The 26593-nt window shown below is 36.4% G+C and overlaps 1 protein-coding gene across 1 annotated transcript in view; it reads right to left on the minus strand.

Annotated features, from left to right (window-relative positions):
• The window catches only part of RYR2 (ryanodine receptor 2), a 727453-nt gene that overhangs the window by 348967 nt on the left and 351893 nt on the right, over positions 1 to 26593 (minus strand). Inside the window, exons 13-16 of the mRNA XM_049108740.1 lie at positions 19172 to 19336; positions 14062 to 14183; positions 10068 to 10251; positions 7567 to 7702 (exon numbers count right to left, since the gene is read on the minus strand). Of these exons, the coding sequence (XP_048964697.1) occupies positions 7567 to 7702; positions 10068 to 10251; positions 14062 to 14183; positions 19172 to 19336 (607 nt within the window). The remainder of the gene's footprint in view (positions 1 to 7566; positions 7703 to 10067; positions 10252 to 14061; positions 14184 to 19171; positions 19337 to 26593) is intronic.

Consider the following 26593-nt stretch of genomic DNA (forward strand, 5'->3'; position numbering starts at 1 on the left):
ATCTGGCATTGTTCAAGGTGTAAGAGATACAGCAGGAAGTCAAATGATGTTCTCCTTTGGCGCTTACATGCAAAGTCTGGAAATACTAAGTGAATAGTTAGAGCACAGGCAAATGAGGGACCAAAGAACTAGAATCCACAATTTTTTTTTTTTAATTTTCAAATTAACAAGTGGTTACTCCTAAATCCTGAAAACCTCAAAACCCAAAGTAAACAAACAAATAAAAACTCCAGAATGCTGTTGAAAAATTTAAGAGAGCTATGCCATAGAAACTTTTTGGAGAACTTGAGGAAACGTCCCTGCAGTTCGGGGACCCTATGAACTCAGGTTTGATGACCCTTCCCAGGAAGTAGAAGCATTGAACAACTGCTCAGCATAGATCGGCCTATATGACTGAATTGGGTCAAGAACACATGGGCATTTCTCATGGATCCTGGAGGGAGAGCATCTCTGTAGACTCATCCTGAGTCCACTCAGTGGAGTCATCTACTGAGCAGCAGGAAGACTTTAGGAAAAACAGGCTGGAGGTAGACTACCAGCTGCACATGGCCAAGCAAGGAGCGGCAAAGAGCCGCCCAGAATAGAGCTGCAGCTATTCTGTCCCATGAGAAGGGACTTCGCTAAAAACATCTAACATGCACACCAGAGAAAGTCAGCTCCCAGCCACTGCCAGTCCCTCCAATCCCCTCCACTGGGATGACAGCTTTAACCTGGCCAGAGCCAGAGAACAGGCAGCCACACAACCAAGTAAAAACTGTGCTAGGTTCTCTCTGTGACCTCATCGGAAGGAAAACAATAACTGGCTCATGAAGGAGAAAGTAAGTAGAGACAGTAGCATGTTCCTGCTCACACAACTCACAGTGGAGCCAACACAATTTCAGCTCCTGAGTCCACACTCAGATCCAGTCTATGCTGTACTTCCCCTACCCCGTCTCTTCCTGCTGGAATCTCTGATCTAGAAGAGATTAGTAGGGGTGGGATCCTGGTCATCTGTCAACAGATTAAGAAAGTATCTCACAAAACAGGTTATAAATTGCATTTTCATTAAAAATGTATTAGTGACTGTCAAGGTCATTTTGTAGACATGAGATTATTACCAAATTGAAAAGAAATACTGTCTTTTGTAATTTGTCTTTCAGGATTTCCTGGAGGCCAACATAGAAATATCTGTATGCACAGATGCCAGAGTAATAACTGATATAAGCCTGTTTGAAGCCAAGGCCCTCCTTTTACATCTCTTGAATACCTTCCCTCAGTGTTTTATGGCATTTAGAAAGATCTGCCTCCTTGCAACACCAGGAAAATGCTCTGAATGTGCCAAAATCCTTTATCACTGTTCTCTTTCCAAGTCTTAAAGGATTCAGAAACTGGTAACTTCTGCCTTCCTAAGAGGGCCATGGTCTATGCTGTTTCATACTTTGCTTCATACTTTGATTCTTCATAAAATGAGTATTTATAGACAGGGTTTGCCATAAGCCTTTTCTCAGACATCTTTAGAAAATCACCGTGGCTTGCAAGCCAAGCCCCTTGCAGATTAAACATGCCACAGCAATGCTTTCAAACTATGAATAACCGGTGCCTCTAAGATCCTCAGTTCCTCCAAGTGGCAGGCTCATGAATCAACTTTTGTCGTTCTCCACCTAAAACACATATTAAATATATCCATGTCAAATTTTAAAATTGTTATAGATTGTCATTCTCACCTGCTCTCTCCATGCTAAATAAACCTACTGAAGAAAAAGAAGGGTTATTTCACACACAAGTCCAAGACAGGACCATCTACTTAGTTGGGAAGTAAGTTGGGAAGTATGGGAAGGAGACTTAACAAACTTGGAGTTAATGATACTTGAATCAAACTTCCTGAGTAAGGAAGGACGGTGAGGTATAAATATCTTATGAACTCCAAATATTGCTGCAGATCTGATACTTCTGCAGCCAGACTGAAATATATACTCATGTAGAGATGTCTACTTATCTTATGATCACACTGACTTCAATATAAATTATTGACAGCAGATAGTTCTTAAGTCAACATAAAATTATAGTCATTTATTTCTAATCATGAAATCAGTGTTCACTACAATAAATACAGAAAGAGTAGTCAAAGAAATGTTTAAGCCATAAAATCTCTCATACTTCTATTTACCTCCTACAATCATCAGTGAATCTGTCATGTATATACTGAAAGAGATCCTCTTTATATACATGCGTATATAAAATACAAATATGTATGTATAAAATATACATTTTATATTTATAAGTCATTCAACTGCAATTAATATACTATTTTTCCCTTTCATCCTCAATGGTGTAATATTACACACTTATGTTAATGACTTTTTCAATTATAGAAGTAATGTGTGAAAATAGAGTAAGAATACATATGTAATGGAACACACAGAAAAGCCAAAGATCTGTCCCCGGAAAAGCAGCCACATAGCAGTTTTCTGTGCATCCCCCCAGAAACAACCAGAGAATACAAGAATGAATCTTTTTTTATATATTTCTAATATAATGCATTTGGAATCTTAATGTTCATAAAGTATCCTTCTTGTTTCTTTTTTTATGTTGTTGTTTTTGCTTCTGTTTTTCACTTAATACCATGGCCTAGATGCCCATGCTAAGAAATTACAGCAAATGGCCAGTCTTATACAGTTTTCCCAATGATATGTTTATCTAAGTTTTCAATGATAACACAGTACTACACTGTTACTTATGTAACCAATCCCCTGTTGATAGAAAAATTGTTTTCAACTTTATGTAATTTATAAACAATTATGCAGTGGACATAATATGTACACATGTACAAATATATCTCTAGAATACATATCTTAAAGTAGAATTTCTAGAGTAAAGGGAAATACATTTAAAGTTTTATATGTATTGCCAACCAAAGTTTGTTTTAAATTCCATCAATTTACTCTCTCACTAAAAACATATTACCCAACATTTTCCCCAATAATGGGTGTTACCAAATTTTTTATGTACCAAGCTAAAAAATGAAAAGAGATCTTTATTTATCATTTTAATTTGCAAGGTTTTGTCATGTTGAGAATCTATTGTTATTTATGGGTCAGGGAATTGTCTCCATCTTTTGTCTCTTTTTTCCATTAGATGCTACTTCCTTTCCTTATGGATTTATGAAAACTCTACATATTACAGAAACCAAGACTTTGTCCTTCATATAGACAACATACTTTACAAAATTCCCACCTATTTTTATTTTGTAATGATATCATTTATCATAAACATTTTAATTTTTGCATTCAAATTTATCAGTCTTTTATTAATCACTTACTAACATGATTTAATAGTAACTTGTATCAGGATGGTCAAGGCAGTAAAGTCAGTAGCTGCACAACATCATGGCTAGCTTTGTTGTTTACATTGTGTGTCACTTACTCAACCATTAAATGCAAGGATCAGGGACTATACAGCACACAGCTGCCCCCCACTGCCCAGATTCAGGCACCTACCACAGCAAGCTCTCAATCTTTTGAACAGATGAGACTCCTGTTTAAATTCAGAACCATTAGACTCCAAGTCCATGTTCTCCCAACATGGCAGAGAACACCTTTTCAGAAGACTATAAAAGGAACAGAGATTTAAGACTCTTGGGAAATAACAAACAAAATGGAAAACCAAGCTTCCCTAGAGAGATATTTAAAAAAGAGAGAGAGGGAGATAGGTGTGGGGAATTAACAAAAACTCTGAGGAGTAGCAATGCGAAAACGCAAAAGTTAATGTGAGGAGTGTGTGTGTGTGCGTGTGTGTGTGTGTGTGTGTAAAGTACATTCAGAACTTATGTCTCTTGCCACATGAAAAAATTAGTTTAAAAGCCACAAAATATGCATGTTTCTGAAACCACTGTGTATTATCTTAATGACATAAAGGATTACTATACTGTTACCCTCCTTTAAGATGTGAGTTTTAGAGAATTCTAAATGTGCCAATTTTAAGTAACAGCTCCCTCAAATCCTTTCTTAATCAAACGGGATGTAAATAATTAAGGAAACATAATATATTTAAGAAATATATACTTTATATCTACATATTAATCTTTAATATAGATATAAATGTACTGTCTATCAAATCCCTTATATTAACTAATTCTAGACATTCTGGAAGAATATTCTGGATGGGAGGCAAGCAATGGACAGACCCAAAAGCTCTGGGCCTAGAGACAAAGTGAGTGAGGTCACAGGTAAAAAGAGAGAGACAGACCAGCCATAAAATTCAGATTAGAATTCAGTCCATAAAACCTTTGGATGAATCAAGTATTTAATTAATATTTGAGTTGGGCACTGTAGCTTTTTTTCCAGAATTCTCTGCAATGTTCACATCTGTATGGCAGCCAAGCAGTCCTAGGGCTTGGCCCCAGTTTCAGGAGGGGGTCCTGTCTCAGGCAGAGTCAGCGTTGGTGAAATTCCCATCCTCTCTGGTAAGAATGAAGAGCTCAAGAAGGACTATGCATACAGTTTGGGCTAATGAGATGAAAGAGGTGATAGGCTAGAGGTTTTAGGAAATGGCATGCTCCTTCCTAAGAGATAATTTCCAGGAGCAGCTTTCTTTCACTTCTTCCATGTTAGAGAGGAAATCTGCAGCACTATGAGCTGAGGACAGCCCACTGAGGCCACACAAGGGAAGCCAGCATTGGAAGGATCTGACTCTGTTGACAGAAGAAGTAGGTTCTGGATGCTATGATGAAGCCACTGAGTACACCCAATGGCAGACTTCCAATTCTACACAAGCCAATGAATGTCCTCCACTGTGTGAGCCACCTTGGGTTGAGGCTGTCATTTGCAACCAGACACATCCTAAGAGTGCCATCATCATTCCACCTACAACTGCTTCCTCCCACCCTCTTTGAATAAACCATTTACAAATCATATCATATCTTTAGGGACGGCTGGGTAACTGAGTGGTTGAGCATCTGCCTTTGGCTCAGATGGAGATCCCAGGGTCCTGGGGTAGAGTCCCACATGGGGCTCCCTGCGGAGAGACTGCTTCTCCCTCTGCCTATGTCTCTGCCTCTCTCTCTGTGTCTCTCATGAATAAATAAATAAAATCTTTCAAAAAACCATATCTTTGCCATGGTCTCATTAAAAATTGAACCATAAAACCAATTATGATGAGGAGTTGTGCTCCCACCCTCCATGTCTCCAGCATTTCATCAAGTTTATTATTACTACTTTGGTACATTCTAAATTAATGAGATTTAATCCCCAAAGAAGTCTGTGAAGGTTTATAAAAGAAGTCTGAGGGCTACATAGCCCAAAAGGATAGAAAGGAAGTGTTGACTTTGCTAGGATTAGACATTTTTCTATGATTTTAGAAAAATCATTATAATTCTCTCTGTACATTTTTATTACTTATGGATACATGAGCACACGGACCTATTGAAATGAAAAAACAGACTATGGAAACCACTAATGTGAAAATATAAAATGCACATTATCTAGATATATAACAATACTGTTTCCACTCATAATCCTTCCTACCCTCAAACACACACAGGTCTTGACCCTAAACATCTAGTTTCTCACAGAAATGAATCCAATGTCCTCTCAAGTGAATAACTAAATTGTGGTGTTAAAAACACTACCACACATCAGTTTCAACCAAATGCAGAAATTCAGCACTGTAATTTCTTCACTGGCAAAGAAATACAGCCCTTAGAATACTGGCATCATAAAATCCTTGTCCTAGTGATTTCATGGGTAAAATAATAAATCCAGATTCCTAGAAAGCCTCCATGGCCTGGGTCCTGCTCAAAGAAATGCCAGCCAGTGTTACCCCTTACTCTGAAAGTAGCAAACTACATGTGTTTAATTTTCATGGCATATCAAATACCCACCTAAAGGAAATATATTAAAAATGCTAGCAGGCACAAGGGTTTTATTTGCTAAATAGTATTTTTAAATTTTAAGGAGTTTCAATTAGATTATAGGGAATTTCCAAATATTTTGACTACCTTCCATTCTTCACATAAACAAAAAAATGCCTCAAGACCTCTTTTCTCTACTTAGGCATATACTTTCCTACTCTATCAGAACTCTGTTTAATTAGAAAATGTTTACTGAGTATCTGCCATGTGTCAGACATGAAGTTAAATGACAGAGATGCAAAAACGAGAAAGGGTATTATACTTGCCCTCGATATCACAGGCATATATGTAACTAAGTAAGAAGTGGAGTAGATGTTATAATGCAAATAAACACTAAGTATCAAGAAAGGAGAGAGAGAGAGAGAGAGAGAAGGAATGAACGAACGAACAAATGAACAAACTGCATAATCATGCTTTAGAGCTAGGAAAAGATGTCAAGATTAACTTCAAAAAAGTCACATGTGAACCAGGCCTTGAAGGAATTCTGGTAAAGGCAGGAGTATGAAAATATCACCGAAGTATGGACAGGACACTCAGAAATGGGTATGGCTAGAGAAAGGGGAAAGCCAGTGCCAAGGCCCAGGCTGGAAGAGTTTGCCGGGGCCTCACATACCAGGCAAAGCAAGTTAAATTTCACCTTCTGAAATGGTGGGAAAATGTGAGAAATTTCTAAATGGAAGATAGGTGGAGTCACAGCGTCCAGATGAATCTGGGATTTGGGAACTGAGGGCGAGTGAAAAGAGAGGTCATTCTCCACGGGTCTCATGTTTTTGCACGTCTTGTGACAGAGCCAGTGCAAGCCTTTCTTTTGGGTCAGCCTTTCAAGGATGTTTGTAGCAAGCAGCCTTGGAAGAGGGAGACTGGTATCTTTATCCAAAGCAAAAGGGCAGGCAGGCTTATTTCCAGGTAATTGATTTGGACTCCCAAATCTTTTGAGGCCACCTCACAAGCTTGCAAGTTCCTAGTTCCTGATAAGAGACAAGTAAAAGCTACTGGAATAGTCCAGGCCAAAACTAATAAGGATGTATGCTTGCATACAGTCAACTGGAATGCGGCACAAACCACAAGCATTTTTAAATTTACATCAAGCACACCTAAAAGATGCAAATGCAAATCTCAAAAAGACTACAGAAGGAGGATGGAGAGGGTCCCTGACAAGATCCTTGTGATGGAGAAAGAGGAGTCTGGTAGGAGTCACTTGAGAACATAAAGAAGGGCAGCCCTGGTGGCGCAGCGGTTTGGCACCGCCTGCAGCCTGCGGTGTGATCCTGGAGACCTGGGATCAAGTCCCACATCGGGCTCCCTGCATGGAGCCTGCTTCTCCCTCTCCCTTTGCCTGTGTCTCTACCTCTCTCTCTGTGTCAATAAATAAATAAAATCTAAAAAAAAAAAAGAGAGAACATAAAGAAAAATACTTCATGCATATTCACACAGAGTCCCTTCACCCACAAAATCACACCCTCGCTAACTCCCCTCCATAAACCAAAGACTGATCTACTGCCCTCGCCACAGTCCACACTCAGAGACAGATGCAAGTACTAAACGTCACTTGGCTTTAGGCACAATAGTAAACACCAAAAGCCTCAATTAAGAAGCAAGTCATAAAACTGCAGTAACTGCTATGGGATCATTTTAAAGAGACATGAATCAATTGCCTTAAAAATCATCATACTTCTTACCTAGCAACTCATAGAGAGAATTCAGAATCGACTTCCAGGACTCGCCTGCTTCTCTCCCAGCAACATCAGCAAAGTGTGCCGCGCTGCTATACACATGCAGCCTGTCTATACACTCGAGCACGAGGTTGATCATTCCCTGTAATGTTAATAAAAATTACCATCAGAAACTGTGAATCTGCTCATAGACAAGAAATGCACAGTTGATTAAAAAAAAAAAAAAGCCTGGCTTAAGGTAAGACTGTTAATTGTTAGGAAAATTGAGGTCATTTAGTTAAACGACAGGAAGAAACACACTTGCATGTAAAATAACATTTTCTTGACATAACTCAAGTGGTTTTTAAATTTGGAGGACTATTCTCAAATGCAAGCAGAAGAACAATGCAAAAATATGTGCTTTATACTTATATTTGCAAGTAGATTAATGAATCAATCACAACTGTATCTTACCATGAGTAAATGAAGAGGTTCAGAGTATGCAACCCCAAGATATGCCTCTTTGGCATAGGATTATTTTGAGCTGAAGGCTATTGAGAAAAAGCAGACACAAGAAAAATTCTCTGCCCTTTACCTCCACCAGGAGGGGCAAGAGATGCTTAATTACAACAAACAAGACCCTGGCACTCATCAGCCCAGAGGCTTCACAGAGGAATGCACATAACAAACTTTACTAACTCATCCTTATGAGTTTCCCCAGATATTTGCTGTTCCACAACTTGCTGCCCCTAGAAGATCAAAATTCCTTTCATCTTTTCAACTTTCTACACATTTACTGTCCTTTTGTTAAGATGCTGTATAAGTCCAAGTTCTAACCACGCCTCTGAGTTGCTCATCACTGAGTGCTCCCATGGTTATGCATGACTCACAAGTTAATAAATATCCTCTTGTTTTCTTATATCTGTCTTTTGTCACTCCAACCTGCAGGACCTCAAGCTATGAACCTAAGAGGAGTAGAGGAAACAGATTTCTCTTCCTTCCCTATAAAAGCATAGGACCTAAGAATCCTTGTTGTTAGGGCAGGCATCATCATGATCATAACTATCATCATAATTTTTAATATTAAATGAAAGATCTAATGAATGAATGAATGAAGAAAAAGCTCATGAAAAGAGATCTTTGAAACAAATAAAAAATGCATTATAGAGCTTTGTAAGATGCTGTCTACATTTGAAATTATGCTTTTATTATTATTACTAGATTAAGGTTGCCAAAATGAGGCCAAGCACATGAAAGGAGGAGCTAGTAGGAATTGACCAATCAAGAGAACCTGTTTCTCACATTGTTCTAAGAGGCACCAGGGACATAAGCACATTTCTAGGTCCCCCTCCATGTTGTCTTACATGAGAAATTGGGGGAAAAAATCCAAATCAATATCTCAAACTTTCACAGCCCAGTGTTTCATTGTAGTTTTTCTAGGTACAAAATGAATGTAGCATAGACTAACATTTTGGCATACACCAAACGAAAAGGTCCCAACAAACTACTCCAAGTTGTTACTGGCTCATGTTGACCTGCCCTGTGCTTTCATACCGCTACAGTCTCTAAACACATTAGGTTTTTTTTTTTATATACACACAGTAAAAAGCCTTCAAAAATTAATGTTAATTTCAAATAATTTGATGGAAAATTAGGAAACAGTTTTAAAACCAGAAGAATGTAGAGTTAGGGATTCTGCGCACTCAGCAATATTCTCTAACCTTTTTTCTTAGATACTTTTACAAAGGTACTTTTACTCAGAAACACTCATTATTCCATATACAGGAAGCACTGTATAAAGAATAGGAACACCTGCTGAGCTGGCCTGATTTGCCAGCTCCCCTCTGACCTCCTATCACTGCAATTCCTGAATAGATGGTACTAAATCTGACACTCGTTTTAGGATCCTTAGACATAACCCTCAGTCCTTCTGTTAGTATGTCTATAAAACACGGCACTTGAGCTCTTTTTTAACCAGAATGTGCATGAAATAAAATCACACACAAAAACTGAACACCTGTAAAAGCAGTGAGTAGAGCTGCTCTGCCCGCAGAGAGCAGAGAGCCCGCAGCTCTGCCCTGGGCGGCCTTCCCTCCCCTGGGCAGCTTCCCTCCCAATGTAAAACTCCCTGCGGACCCTCAGGCACATCCAAGGGGCCTCAAGAACCTGCTGAACAGTCTACAAATCTTCTTGCTTGTCAAAGCCTGTATTCATTTAGACACTTTAAGAGGCTGTGTTTATATAACAAACAGGAAGCAAAGTGCAGTGCAGTGAACGATCAGTATAAAGGCCCAGCAAACAGCAAAATAGAACATCCTTTGCCAGGGGAGTGTAGACTTCCGTTTTTCTAAACTAGCACTCCCCACTCCCCGACAGAGAAAGAAAGATAATTGCAGGATTCCTGTAAGCCCGGTTCTCAGGCCATAGTTTACCTGCTCAGAGTGCAAACCCGTCAGAGCGCATCACCCCAGAGCAGCTGTTTTCCTGAGATGGTGGCATGAAAGAAATGAAGGCTGGTGGAAGCTCACCTCTTCCTGGAAGAGGTTTTGCCGGTTCTTGAGAGCTCGCAATCTGTTCTGCTTGTCTTCATGCTCCAAGTGCTCATCCGGGGGGTGGAAGTAGCCAATCAAGTCTTGCAGACTTAGACTCACAGACTCTATAGGGAGGTCCACAGTGGAGGCCCTCACTTTCTTGCTGAGCGCATCGAGGCCCCTAAATAAACGGCAAACATTTTTCTACATCAGCGATCCCCAATCTTACTATTTTTTTTAGATCACAGAGGATTTAAGGCTTTACTCTCTCTCCCTGCACCACTGTAAAAGGAACCCATGAGCCAGGTGCTCATTTCCCTCAAACAGTGATAATTAATATATTCAAATGAGAAATTCTTGATTTTGTCAAGTATATATGATGCTATATTAAAACCACCAATATGAAGACAGACACATCTAGACATAAACTTGAAAGCCCTCAAGAACCAATTCCTAAAAAAAAAAAAAAAAGAACCAATTCCTACAAAGCCAATGGTCTCAATATTTAGGAACCACTTGATTTTCATTTTAAATCATTATATTCACTTCAAGGATTAAGATCAGCTTCCCAGATTTCTGATTCTGACTTCACTTGTTCTGTTTTTGTTTGTTTGTTTTGGGAGAAGGAAGTGTTAACTCCTACACTATCAGTGACCCTCACTGCCATTCTGAAAATTCCTGCCTGTTTAAAAGTACATTCCAATGATGTTTATTTTAAATTTTTCTTATTAATTGGAAAATAATATATTAAAATGCTTTTATCTGAAAAAAAGTATTTATAATTGGACTAAGAAACATCGTGTTGTGTTTTCTTTGAAGAAAAACATTACTGGCATGTCAATGTGTTAATTTGTTAAGCTTTCTGAGATTCTGAGTTTTAGAATTCATAGCTCTGAATGTATCTGGAAAGAACTTTAAAATCTGGTATTTGTAAATCAAAATCATTTCAAAATAAGAAGTTTATTAAAAAGCACACAACAGACACCATAAAAGGATGGGAGAATGCATATACTATAGATGATACAGTAATACTCATATTAGTTATGACAAAATTTAATGCATAAAATATTATACTTCCTTTCCTGGTCTCTGCATCAGCAAAATTATGTGGCAATATTTTATTCCAAAGAAATGTTCCTGGTTAATTATCTGTTTTAGAACTTACATTTTAAAAACAGTAAGGGCCTCATTAGTGAGAATAAGCTTATCTTTGAATTTACATTGCTCACAAATATAATTTAACATGTATCATCAATTACATAGAGATGACAAATAATGTTGAAATAGTTGACTTTAGCCTCATAAACAGCAGAAATAGGAAAACTATACAACTCTTCTAAAGTTTTAGCTGGCAATTTCATATCAATTACAATAGAATTTATCTATTGCCTAGTTTTATCATCTCTGTCTTTCTCTGCCCAAAAAGTAATAGAAATGACTTTTCAGTAGAAAATGATTTCTCTATTACAATGAAAACTTACATGCAATGAAATATTTCTGTTCTAAACATTTTATCCTATTACACTTCAGTTAAATGATAAATACGTTTATAGTAAAGTCAAACTCAACTCTCCTCATACTGAAGTGAATGAAATTCAAGTGATTCAAATATAGTATCTACATTTTTTAAAGATTTATTTATTTATTGAGATAGAGAGAAATCAAGTATGCATGCCCAGCACCCATCGGTGTGAGCAGCCAGTGAGATGAGGGGCAAGGGAGGGCAAGCAGACTCTGTGCTCAGCATGAGCCCAGCAAACCCCTCAATCCCATGACCTCAATATCATGACCCAAGCCAAACCAACGGAAGACACTTAACCAACTGAACCACCCAGGTGCCCCATCAAATATAGTATCCACATTTTTATGACTGATTTTTTTTTTAATTTATTTATGATAGTCACAGAGAGAGAGAGAGGCAGAGACATAGGCAGAGGGAGAAGCAGGCTCCATGCACCGGGAGCCTGATGTGGGATTCGATCCCGGGTCTCCAGGATCGCGCCCTGGGCCAAAGGCAGGCGCCAAACCGCTGCGCCACCCAGGGATCCCAGTATCCACATTTTTAAATGTAAAAAGAAATAATAAGAAACATCACTTCTTAGGTTATTAAGCTGAATATATCTATCAGCAATGTAACCATCCAATTATTTTCTAGAAATCTCTTGTCAAATACTATCCAAGAACCCCCCCAAATTGTTAAGTTTTACAACTTCTATCTCCTTTAAAGACATTCACCATCTTAATTTATCAAGAACAAAAAAATGAAGACAAAAAATAATTGAGGAAAACCAAAGGTGGTAGAATCACACTATATCTGAGCAAAAATTAAAGCCACAAATTCTCTATATTTTGCACTTTGAAGATTAAACAATATTACAACCAAATAGATTCCTCCCTAATATAATTTACTTTCAGAAAGTAAACACAAATGCAAACACACACACACATTTCCACCATCACCACCACAAGTACCCTGACCAGGCAGAAACCAGAAGGGTCACAGGAAATACCCTATGGGGGTGCCTGAGTGGCTCAGTCACTTAAGTGTCTGACTCTTGCTTTTGCCTCAGGTCAAGAGCTCAGGGTTGTGAGACTGAGCCCAGTGTCAGGCTCTGTGCTCATTGCAGGATCTGCTTAGTATTCTCTTCCCCTCCCTCTGGCTCTCCCCATCCAAGTGTACACTCTCTTTCTCTCTCTCTCTCAAATAAATAAAATCTTAAAAGAAAAGAAACTACATAAGAAAACACAAATAAAGAAAACTAAATTACCTTGACTTTCACCCTAAGTAAGTAAGAAACAGAAGTCTGCCTATGCATTTTTTTTAAATTAGGCTCTTAATAGTAAATAGCTCTACATTAATAAAACAAATACTTAAAAATAATCTACTTTTAAAAATATATAGGTGCCAATATTATTAAGACAGAGATTTTAAGGAATTTTGATGCTTTCATTAATATTACAGAAGGATCAAATTATTTTACTTAAAATAACCTACCCTTTATAATATTCTATAATTATATAAAATGTTTCAAAGTTTCTAAGATATATTGAAGAACTATATTAATTCAAGAACTCTTTTCAATAAATACTAATGATCATGTATGTAAAACTCACAGATATAAAAATATATATGAACAGGATTAATTAAATAATAGGTAAATCACTAAGAAAAATAAATCTGGTCAACAAACATGAATTACCACTATTTTCACAATTCCTGAATAAATTCAACTTAAAAAATTATTATGAATACATACATACATAGGTATATACATATAAACACATACACACATAATTTGCCTTTCCATCAAATTGGCAAGTTTAAAGAGATATAGGATTTATCCATCACAAGCCAGAGTGTATATTGGTATAATGTTACCAGAAAACATTTTGACCTCAAGCTTGATTTAGTCTGTAGATATGCAACTGTTTTCCATTATGAGGTAGGAAAACTTAGTTACTACAAGAATCATTTTTAAATACATTCCAAGCTGCACCCGGGTGGATCAGTTGCTTGTGTTCAGCTCTTGATTCCAGTTCAGGTCATGATTTCAGGGTTGTGAAATCAAACCCTGAATTGGTCTCTGCACTGAGTATGGAGCATGCTTAAGATTCTCTCTCTCCCTCTTCCTCTGCCCCTCCAATCAATCAATCAATCAATATTCAAAACTCACAAAGCATCTAGGTTTCATCACCCTCAATGTGAAAGGAAATTTAAATAGGTCCAGCTCAAGGGTGTTTTATAAAATAATCCTGAACTACAGCTATGAATTATAAGTTACACACACAATTTCTAAAAATCACATTCCCTTTTTAAAAGTTTATTTATATGAAAGACATAAAATCATCTATCATTTTCAAATGTGTACTGCCAACCTACCAAATTATATAGGTTTACCACCATAGTATATTTTAGAATTGTGTATTTGTAAATCTAATAAGGAAATTGAAATAAAATGTCAAACTACTACTACAGCAAAATAAAACATACCTTATAAATCTATTGAAAAGGAAAACTGTGCTCCGAATGACTCGTGCAGTCCGTGATTCTTCATGCTGAGATCTGGATAAATTTAAGCCATCATCCATGTGACCTTCATGATGCATAATAGCCTGTACAAACACAGAATTAACACCATTACTCCCGTTATCTCCTTTCTTTTTATTAAGATTTATGTTTATTTATTTGACAGAGAGAGAGAGCGCACAAGCAGGGGGAGCAGCAGGCAGAGGGAGATGGAGGCACAGGGAGAGGGACAATCAGGCTTCCTGCTGACCCAGGATCCTGGGATCATGACCTGAGCCAAAGGCAGATACTTAATTGACTGAGCCACCCAGGCGCCCCTACCATCTCCTTTCTAAATGGGTGTTAAGAAGATGTGAACTCCAAAGGTAAGCCATAACAATAAATAGAATCAAAAGGCAGGGACAAGGGGCAATAAGCTGATGTGTACATTTAAAATAATATGCTCTTACAAACCAGTCATTTAATATATTCATTGGGTTCTTCTCTCAAAGAATTCACCAGTAAATGAGTTGAACAAAACAGACACCAGAATATTCTCATATATCTATGTTCAATGACTGAACCACAATCTAAGCAAACTCTGAACAAAGCAATAAAGGAAAACATTGCATTGGTATGCCAGTTAGACAGCAGTTCTGAACACACACTGTACTCAAATAAGTACCTATCAGTGTTTCTAAGGCATCTAAGTTCTTTAAAAAATGCACTTTTATCTTATTCATTCTTTTGTTAGACTTTATGCTTTTGAACTTTTTATGAAAGTAATAATATAAGTGTAGAAATCTTCGGTGAACAGTTAAATGAACTTCACAAAGTGAATGCACCATGTAATCAACACCTCAATCCAGACAGAGAACATTATAGAACCTTAAGATACCCCTAGGGCTCCCTTACTGTTCCCCATCCTCTATACTGCTCCCCACATTCCTGACTCTTCACAGAGAAAGTCCATTGTGTTCTACATATAAATGGGACTATGTGTATCTAGCTTCCTTCACTCAGTGCCTGTAGCAAGACATTTCAGCACATGTAAGCAGGGGTACTGAACTAAAATTAGTAACTAGAACCAAAATTATACACTATCTGAAAAGCAGTGTAAAGAGGAACTCCTCAGACCAAAATCAATGAGACAGAGCTACATCCATATTCAAAGGCAATTCTTCATTGTCTTAAATGTCTTCATTGACAAAGAAAAAATGATTAAAATGAAGGAACATATTATTCATTGTAAGACAAAAAAAAAGAAAAATAAAGTGGAGAAGTGGAATTCATAAAGATAAAAAGAGGAACTAATGAACTAAAAACCAAGTACTAAAAAGGATGGATAAACCAAGATTTGATTCTTTGAGAAGACAAATAAAATAAATAAACCTTTCACAAGCCAGGCTAAAGATAAAATTTTAAAAAGAAGAAAAAAAAACAGAATAAGATATAAGACACAAAAGACAGCAAAATCGTAGCACTGTCATAAATCAATATTATATACAACTCAATGGCAAAATAATGTAAATTAATATCCCAGAGGAAATGGATGGCTTCCTAGCAAATCAAGAATCAAATAAAGTAGAAAATTTGATGAGATTGGCTTATTTAGAAGATACTAGAAAGGGAAGTATAAGAGTTAATATATAAAAGATCCTAGGTTTACATGTGAGTTCTAATGAATCTTCAAAGAACAGAGATTTTTTTTCATGGTAAACTGGTCCTGATCAGAGGTCAGCAAACTATGCCATTTTTGAGTACAGTCTGTGAGCTTTAAGTGAATTTTACATTTTTAAATGGTTAAAAAAGACTCAAAAAATGTATTTTGTGACATATGAAAATTTCATGAAATTCCAATATCCCTAACAAACAAAAATTAATTTTATCTCTGAATATACATGTAGTAATTCTAAAGAAAACGTGAATAAGATCTAGTAATATTTCAAAAGCATAATAGACTATGGCCAAATAGGGTTTTGTCTATGCCTTTAAGGATTCTTCAATATTATAATACTCATTACCTTATTTATCAACAAATTGAAGGCCATTAAAACATGATTTATAATTTCTTTAACTGATAAAAATTCAGCAAAAATTACTAAGTTTTTAAGAAGCCATAAAAAACAGGAGTAGCAGGATATAACTTACATATATGAACTATTTCAATTACCTGTAGGATGCAAGAAGGTATAAATTCTGTGAAACAGGAGTGAAGGTTCACAGTAAGAAAACGCCTGAGATGAATAATCAGAACAATGAAAAATGGAACGTTGACATAAAAAGTGACTGAGGGTGAAATCATGAAAAATTACAAGAAAAGTACAATTTCAAAGACACTGAGAGAACTTGAGAATAGCACCAAACACAACAAAATGAGTGATCTGGAGGACAATCTGGGAAGCAAGATCTGGAAATAAGGAAGAAAGATAAGAATACAGAACGAGGACAGCCAATATGGAGAAGTGGAACGAGCTTATTTCCCGAGAAAGAAACTAAAAAACTGAAGGAAAACATGTCCTTTCCTTTCTGTCCCTCCCCCCTTAGACTGTGAAATGAACCTACTCTAACCTCTGTCTTCTGAGGACCTCAAGAAGCAGCCTGAATCCTTTGGTTCCAAATAACCATAACTTGGGACAAAAGTCAAAGGCATTTTGCTGAATGGAAGAAGCTTTATACCAAAGAGTGGTGCTACATAGTTTCCTTTATATGAAGTTCTGCACCAGGCAAAACTAACCTATGGTGGGAAAATGTTACAGAAGCAGTTGCGCCTGGGGAAGAAGGGGCAGGAAGATGAGCTGGACAGGAACGCTGGGCGACTTTCTGCTGAAATGGAACTTTCTCCTGCCACATCATCACTTGTGTGGATCACATAATCTTTTGGCATTTCAGTGTATTTAGATACTACCTTTAAAAATTCCACATAGGTAACAGTAATAATTTAGCAGAACATGGCAAGGATGCAGAACTGTAAATGAAACAAGCATAAAAAAGCACTAGAAACGATGAAGGTGAAGGATAGATACACCAGGGCTCAGCATACTATTTTGTTTCCTTGGCATATATTTGAATTTCCCATCATAAAACGTTAAATTCAGCTAAGCTCAGTCATAGGAAATAATAAATGGTTTACAATACTGCATACAAACAAACACATTTAAATTTATAAGCCTAGATCAAAGACCTCAAAGACAAGTGATCATCTCTTCACAAAGATTATGTGGGTCTGCAGGAGAGCTGTCCCTGGCTGTCCACCCAAAGCTCTAAGATAGTAGAGTGATGCATTAAGACAACTCCCTCAAAGGAGAATCAGCCTCCAACCTCACTAAAATCAGTGCTGGTCACTCCAAAGAGATCACAATAAAACACAATTAAACAATCCATACTGAAAATAAAGATTTCTGCCCCACTATAGTCTTTCCAACATTTAGAGAAGTAATCGTTGTCTTGTTTTTTGGTTCTGTGCACTGTGCTACATGTTGGTGTAAAATTTAGTACTATATATTTGCCCTTAAAGAAGTTCACAAATGGTGGGTAGGAGGGGGAGAGATCAAGGGAGGGAGGAAGGGAGGTAGGAGAGAAAGAGGAGAAAGGTAGCCTAGTAAGTGAAATAGCACAGGACCTCAAATAAAACTTAATAAGTCATACACAAATATTATGAGAACACAAAGGAGGACATAGGAAATAAGCTGAGACATTCAGAATAAGTTTTCAAATTATCTTTAAACTTCACCTCTGGGGGCACCTGGGTGGCTCAGCCGGCTAGGCATCTGCCTTCAGCTCAGGTCATGATCTCAGGGTCCTAGGATTAGGTTCCCTGCTCAGCGGAGAGTGTGCTTCTCCCTCTCCTTCTGCACTGCCTCCCATCATGCACACTCTCTCTCTAATAAATAAAATCTTAAAAAAAAAAATTTAACCTCTGGAGGACAGGTAGAAATTGGGTGGAGAAAAAAAGTTTTAAAGGGCATTCCAAAGAGAGGAAAGAGTGGAGTGCAGTTGACCCCTGAATAACACAGGTTTAAACTACACAGGGTACTCACATGTGGATTTTTTTTTCAAAATATACTGTATAGTACTATACATGTATTTTCTCTTCTGATTTTCTTAATATTTTGTTTTCTCTCGCTTACTTTATTGTAAGAATACGGTATATAATGCATGTAGCATACAAAATATGTGTTAATTGTTTATGTTTTCAGTGAAGCTTCCCATCAGCAATAGGCTATTAGTAAAGTTTTGGAAGGAGACAAAAGTTAAACATAAATTTTGACTGCGTTGGGGTACCACAGTTGTTGAACACAGTTTGCACTGTGTATGCAAAAGCACAGAAATGTAGAACCCATATTGTGTTTGTTGGCTTTTTACTGAACTATAATCGACCAGCATACCATATTAATTTCATGTGTACGAAATGAACAGCAACCTACTAGATGCAAGAAGGTATTTGCAAATCATGTATCTGATAAGGGATTAATATCCTATATAAATAAAGAATTCACAGAAGTCAATAACAACAAAAATATAATCTGATCTCAGAATGGACAGATGATCTAAATAGACATTTTTTTCAAAGCCAAATTTTTGTGAGGAAGTAAAAGTAATGTAGTCCAAGTGGTGGGCTGGGAAAACCAAAGATACTGTCTAGAGATTGGACAAAGAATAAGAGAACGGGGCACAGATGAGGTAAGAGGCAGGTCAGGAAGGGTATCATATCACTATCCAGAAGTATAGCACCTGCTTTGAAAGCAACAGATTCTCAGTGGAAGACTTAGCAGCTGGGCTGCATGAACTCTCCTGCATTCTAGAAACATATCCCTAGCAGAAGCAAGGAGAACAAACTGAAGTAGGTAGACTAGGATAGGATCCAGAAAAGAGTATACTTCTGGGCTTAATATTTAAAGCTGTGTTGTAATATCCAGCATAGTTTACCTCACAAAAACCAGAGAGATTACTATGGTGAGATTTGACCTTTTTGCATGTCAATAATGATGTTTAGCAGGTGGCTCAAATTGTTAGCTATTTCTTTTTGTCTTGGCATTTGTGTTTTTTGTCATAAAAAATGGCTACTATGAATTGTGTTCTTACATAATCTTACCTTACGTTGTATGGATCCCATTCTCACTGATTTTACATCCACAGACTGGTAGGTAAGCCATAGGCCTGTATTTATATGTTGTATATAGCATACTGAGTCTCCATATTTTATTTCAGATGTCCCCATGCCATCTACTTCTTTTCTCACACCCACATCCAATTTTTCCTAGAGGAGAAAAAGGAAAAAAAGATAAGCAAAAGTTCTAAAAATAGTAGTTTATATTGAAAGAACTTTGCCTTTTTGTAAATATGCTCCTTGAAAAATTCAGCCCTCTGACATCCTTTAAAATAATAATGGTTTGGGATCCCTAGGTGGCTCAGCGGTTTGGCATCTGCCTTCAGCCCAGGGTATGATCCTGGAGTCCCGGGATCGAGTCCATATCGCGTTCCTCGCATGGAGCCTGCTTCTCCCTCTGCCTGTGTCTCTGCCTCTCTCTCTCCCTCTGCTTCTCTCATGAATAAATGAACAAAATCTTTAAAAAATAATAAAATAAAAAATAAAATAATAATGGTCAAGTACTCAATTGCACTACTGGGGATTTACCCCAAAGATACAGAAGCAGTGAGGCAGCAGGACACCTGCACCCCAATATTTATAGCAGCAATGTTCACAATAGCCAAACTGTGGAAGGAGCCTTAGTGTCCATCGAAAGATGAATGGATAAAAAAGATGTGGTCTATATATACAATGGAATATTCCTCAACCATTAGAAACAACAAATACCCACAATTTGCTTCAACGTGGATGGAACTGGAGGGTATTATGCTTAGTGAAGTAAGTCATTCAGAGAAGGACAAATATTATATGGTCTCATTCATTTGGAGAATATAAGAAATAGTGAAGGGAATAAAGGGGAAAGGAGAGAAAATGAGTGGGAAATATCAGTGAGGATGACAGAACATGAGAGACTCCTAACTCTGGGAAACAAACAAGTGGTAGTGGAAGGGGAGGTGGGCAGGGGGTGGGGTGACTGGGTGACAGGCACTGAGGTGGGCACTTGACGGGATGAGCATGATATGGTATATGTTGGCAAACTGAACTCCAATAAAAAAAAAATTTTTAAGTACTCTATTCCAGCAGTTCAACTGATACTGAAAATCAAAGTGGGAAATTATAAAGATAAATAAACTACCTTGAATTATTCATACTGGTAGAAAATTATTTTGGCCATAACATAAAATTTTATATTGCTTCATGGCAAACTCCAAACCAGACATCTTAAAATTAGTAGCTCAGACTTCCAGTTTTTTTTCCCATTATTGGTGATTAAGAGCATAGGTTTAAGGAAACAGAAAATCCACTTTTGAGTTCAATCTCTGCCTCTGATTACTTCTGTGACCTTAAGACGATTTAATTAAACCTTTTAAGCCTTAGGTTTCTCACTTGTAAATAAAGCTAACAAAAGTATCTTGCCTGTAGTATCAGAAAAAATGGATAATGCATATAAAGTTTTCAGCTGGGTGCCTGGGATAAAATGAACACTTACATACATTTTCATGATTCTGACCATAAATATGGGGTGTTGGCAATGTTGATGGTGATGTTACTAAGGACGGTAATAATAGTGATAATTTCTTTTGAACTGATCAAAGCGATAATTCAGTTTCCACAACTACAACTTCCAATGTGGACTATGGAAATATTCGTTCCCTGTAGGAGCTTACTAGGTTAAGCTCCCTGTGCTAAGAACAATGAATCATCTGACACCAACAAGATATACTTATTTTGATGCTTCTTCCTTTAATGTGTTCTTTCAGTTTTCCCTCCCACACTGAATTCTAGTCTTCAGGCCCCATGATAGCTTGAAATTCTATATAGTCCTTAAAAATAAAGAAAAAAAATCCAATGTTCTTTTTGCTTCTGTACCTCTTTTTGCGGTTTCTTATTCTTCTCTGTGGTCTTTCATTGTTAAATTTAATTTAAATCTCACCTGTGTCTTTCCTTATTTGGCTTTTGTAATAGTTACACAAGTGTTTTTGAAGTTTTGCTTGGAGTAATAATTACACAATTAGTTGGAAATTACTAATAGTTACACAAATGTTTTTGAAGATTAGATTGCAGTAAACCTTATGGCTGTTATTCAAAAAGGAGTAATTCAAGGAAAACAAAATTTTGGTAGATTTTGTTCCTGTCATTTGATGTTGTACTAAATAACTTATAACTCTAAAATGATTATGAACATTCCAACATTTGAAAACTAAAGTGAACTGAAATTTTTAATACAGAAGGTCAAGTTCATACAAGGAAATGAATACAATTATAAGTTGATTTAACCATTATGCAAATAACTTGGGACACTCTTCTAAGAATCTTCCATAAAACAGATAATTAAGCCTTTCCAACTTCATTCTATCAAACAAGATAAACTACTAATCCACTTACACCAAACCTATCAATGGGAAAATTAAATTCCAGGGTAAAATATAACAATGTAATTATCTCCTCTGAATAAAACAATGAGCCTCTAACATTCTTACTTTTTGTTTTTCCTTTATCCAAAGGAATTAGTTGGTAGTCTATTTATAGAGTTTGGATTGTGCTTTGCGAAGCCACAATTCCTCATTGTAAAGTTATGCTTTGTCTGGCTTTTATGAAGTAGTCCACATTACTCTCCGGTTAGAAGTTTTAATCATAAAAAAAAAAAAAAAAAAAAAAAAAAAAAGAAGTTTTAATCATGACATTTCCTGAAGACTGTTTTAGTAACAATCTCTGATCCTCAGGTCAGGGAAAAACTGCCAAAGTAACATTAGAAAAAAAAGTAGTGTGATTATTTACTGTATGAGAGAATAAAGGCCATTCATGTTTCCTTCTTTTATTTCCTGTCATTTTCTGTAAGTCAGGTTTAGGAGTAGAGAAATTCAGGTGAGAATAATCTAGATACTTTGAACGACTATAAACCTAAGCATAAACATGAGTCAAGAATGTGACACCTACTAAAATTAGCCCGTATTACTAGAAATACAGTGTCCAAATCAGGCAAGTAATAGTTTTACTAATACTCTGTATTAGCTACTCTGTATCAAAATCAGCAGCCTTTATAGTTTTGGTATCACTTTTTGACTTTTTTTCATTCTTCTTTTATTCTTTTGGGGTTTTTTTTCATTCTTTCATTCTTTTGTTTCTGTTTTTGTTTTATTTCGTCTGGCTTTAGGAAATGACAGAGTACAGTAGAGTTGGATCATAGATAACAATTATACAATTTAGAAAAAAAAAATACTCTCCAGAATCTATCTGAAGATCATTGAAAGGGACCAAAAGCAGGGAGAAATTGGAGAATATTTTTCTCTCTAAAGGAAAACAGTACCCAAGTGATATTTTTAAAAGCTGCCTTTGGCTGTCGGGCATGCCCTGCCTATTTGTCAGCCTACAGCTCAGGCAAAAGAAATCTTCTGCTTTACTGGCTTGAGATATCAGAGCACACACTTGAGGGCTCAAAAAGCAGCCAGAACATTAGATGAGCTAAATCCCAGGCCAAAAAAAAAATATCTGCAAAGTCTGCTTATAAATTTACCCAAATTCTTTTTGAACACTAAACTATGCCCTACAGAATGAGAGATGAAAGCTAAAATAAGTAAGCAGAAATACAAGCAACTGCCCACTACAAAAAGAGAGAACAAAGCTGGAGGTTCAGTCCAACAGGGTGAATTGCCTGCTGAAACCAAAATACTCTTTAGAAAACAAAACAAAAAAAAAAACAAAAAGGTCCCACAAAATTCAGAGTCTCTATAATGTATCATTTCTAATATGCAGTATATACTGTCAAAAACAAGTAGACAAGAAAAACAAGAAAAAGTGACCTATACTAAATTAAAAAAACAAAACCAAATGTGACCCATACCAAAGAAAAAGTAGTAACAGGTAACAGAAATGATGCAGAGATAGCCCTTACAATTAGCAGAGAAGGACTTTAAGGCAACTATTACAAATATAAAAAACATTCAAGGACATAAAGGAAAACATATGCATAATGAATAAACTGATGGGAATCTCAGTTGAGAAACTATATAAAATGAAATGTAATAGCAAAACAGAAACAAAAATTGAAATATAAAATTAATTGGATCAGCTTAACATCAGATTGAAACTACAGACTAAGGAGTCAAGGAAGTTGAAAGCAGATCAATAGAAATTTTCCAGTCTCAAAATCAGATTTTTTTTAAAAGATCTATCTATCTATCTATTTATTTATTTATTTATTTATTTATTTTATTTATTTATTTATTTATTTATTTATTTATTTATTTATTTACAGAGAGTGCATGTGTGCATTTGCATGTGGTGGGGAGCAGATGCATAGGGAGAGACAATCCCAAGCAGACTCTGTGTTGAGTGCAGAGCATGACACGGGGCTCAATCCTACAACCTGAGACCATAACTTGAGGCAAAAATCAAGAATTGGACCCTTAATCAACTGCACCATGCAGGTGTCCCCAAGAGCAGATTGCTTTTCAAAGTGCTGTGACATAATAAGCACTTAGCCATTAAAAAGAAACTTTCCTCAAAAGACATATAATATTTAATCCCCATACCACCTCCATTTAATTGAGGACGTTTAGATCCTCATTATTTTAGCACTTACTAACATCCATAAATTCTTAAATAGTCAAATATAAGAATAATCTTGAGATTTGAGAACCATAAAAATGCTCAAAAAAGAAACAACTCTCTTTGACACAGTCTAGAGTTCCTGAAAAGACTTCTATTTTTACCCTTAGATGATTTTCTGGATAAACATGTTCTCTTTTGATTCATGGACAACCACAGCATGCTATACTTCAACTATGAAAGAAATGCTAGCATTTTACTGAAATTGCCTTCTTTCTTATTTGACTATAAATTAGCTTTTCCAAGGGCAAGAATCATATGCCTGGTTCCTTCACCTCAATGGCCCATCTACCTAGAAGCAGAATGGTACCTGCAAATAACAGATTCTTAATAAAGATTTACTAAGTGAATAAATTTTTGGAAGAAAATCACCTACCTCATCAGATTTCCCACAAAAAATATATTTATAAACTACTCCCAATCCTAACATTCAAATAATTCCACTTATGAATGTTTAGAAAATCTAATTTCCTAAACAATATCAAAATGGTTCTAGAAGTAAAAAAGATCAGCATGAAAAATACTAAGTGGTTATTTTGGCACTGGGCATACCAAACTGGCCTATAAAGCCAAAATTATTTCTGATAACTGTCTGTATTAAGTGATACATAGGCATTAGATATACCAAATGAAGCTCATTAAGACATGGGGCAGGGGGCAGAGGGAGAAAGAGAATCTTTCTCTTTCAGTTTCCACACCTAGCATGGAGCCCACGTGGGGCTCAATCTCATGACCTCAACATCATGTCCTGATCCAAAATCAAGAGTCAGACACTTAACCAGCTGAGCTACCCAAATACTAAATGACCCAGGCACCTTGAGGCTCATTAAAATTTTTAAAGTAGTCATATAGGATTATGTTTTTATTATATGGATAAGGTAGTTCAGAGAGATTCATCTAGCATTAATTGAAATCATCCTTAAATCCTTCCAAATTATTCTGTAAAGTTGGCAGATAGGAAGGGGGAGGGAAAGGCCTTTATTCTTAAAGGATGAAGTGTTTTTGTAATAGCCAGTTCTCCTTAAGACAAATAATATTTAAAGTTAGGAAAATTAAAACGTCAAATTTCTTTTTGGCTTCATTATGGTGCCACACTTAAACACAAGATAGTTGCTCACTGAGAACTGGGAGTGTAAAAATGCAAAAGGGTCAGAGAAATTACTGGAACAGATAGGCCAGGCCAAGCTTTGCCCATCCAAAGCAAGACTATAAAAAATACATAATTTTCTTGATCCCTGTTGTTCAGAAATCTCATGAGGGGACACTCTGGTGTGTGGGTTTGTAGAGAGAAGGGCTTTAAAAAAACTGCTTGTTCTGGAAGGGTCTTTGAGGAGCTTCCATAGCAGCAGTGAAACAAGATCAAAGTACCTTAGGGAAAGCCTTGTGTAATCCCTACCCCCTGAACATGGGTTGGGCCAAGGAATAGGATGCGACAGCACTCATGATTAGATTACATTACATGTCAAAGGTGAAAAAATCTTGGGGATGTAATTACGGTCTGTATTCAGTTGACTGTGAGCCAATAACCTGGATGAGTGAAAGTTAATCAGGTGAGCCCTTTAAAGAGGGCTTAGGTTTTCCCTGAGCTCAGAGACTGCAAGCAGCTAGTGTCCACGGGGTTCTACCCTAATCATGATCTTTCTTTCCAGCCATTTGCATGATGAACTCCAGATTTACCTAACCAGCCTTCACAATCTCATAATAAAAATCCCTTAATATAAACATATCTCATGCTGGTTCTGCATCTCTGGTTGAACTTTGATACATCTTGTCTTAACCACAGAAGAGTTCAATGAGCTCAGCTCATTCTTGGGCTGACTGTCACTAAGAAGGATCAGCATAAAAACTGTATCTGAATTTCTGTATCTTCTATAAACCCACAGTTGGCATTATTTTCTATCAACATCCCTTGAGAAAGGGGGACTGAAAAAATTTATTTTGATTTTAATTCTGACTAAACACAAAATCCATCTCCATTGATGACTTTGTATAACTATTTTGATAAGAAAAAATACTCAAATTCTCACTTTGCTTTTATTTTTTAGATATTTAATCAATCACTAAATAACCATAATAGTCAGATGATCATAGGTGAGCAACATCTTTTCTATCTGCCATTATCATTATTATTATTAAATATTTAATTTTCTTATTAAAGAGGGTTTTAGTTTTAGTATTTATATTCAAAGTCTGGAACTGCCACATAGCTCATCCAAGCTTCAGTCTCTCATCTGCATAATGAAGATTAAAAATAGTATCTAAGCTCCAAAGGCTTGATCAAGGATTAAACAAGATAATGCACATAGGGTGCTTAGCACATTCCTTGGCATTTAATAAGCTGTTAGCTGTTATAATTATTTTCATTGTGTGAATGTGTACATTTTAAAACATCTTAAACATTTTTTGAACCAAAAATTTTAAAAATTCCAAATAAAAATGACATACTAACAACTATGTCGTGAAAATGTTTTGTTCTATGTCTACTGTATGATATGATCCATAATTCCTGTCATCTCAATGGCAGTCTTTTTTTTTTTTTTCAATGGCAGTCTTATTTGAGGTTGATATTTTATCATTTCAGTAGCAGAAGGTTTTTGTTCAGGGTGTGTGGGAAAGAGAAAACTGGAGGGAAACCTACAGGAGAATATTTTAGTGGGTATTAAACTAAAGAAAAATTATATCTTGGGGGGGAGAAACTGAAGAATACTTGGCCTAAGAAAATCTATACAAATCAAACTGAATTTTTCATTATGTCAAATGTTTTTAGTGGAAGACCAACATAATCACCTTGTAATATACACGTGTATCAAATCATCA

This window comes from Canis lupus, chromosome 4 (genome assembly GCF_003254725.2).
Source record: "Canis lupus dingo isolate Sandy chromosome 4, ASM325472v2, whole genome shotgun sequence".
Classification (NCBI taxonomy): domain Eukaryota; kingdom Metazoa; phylum Chordata; class Mammalia; order Carnivora; family Canidae; genus Canis; species Canis lupus.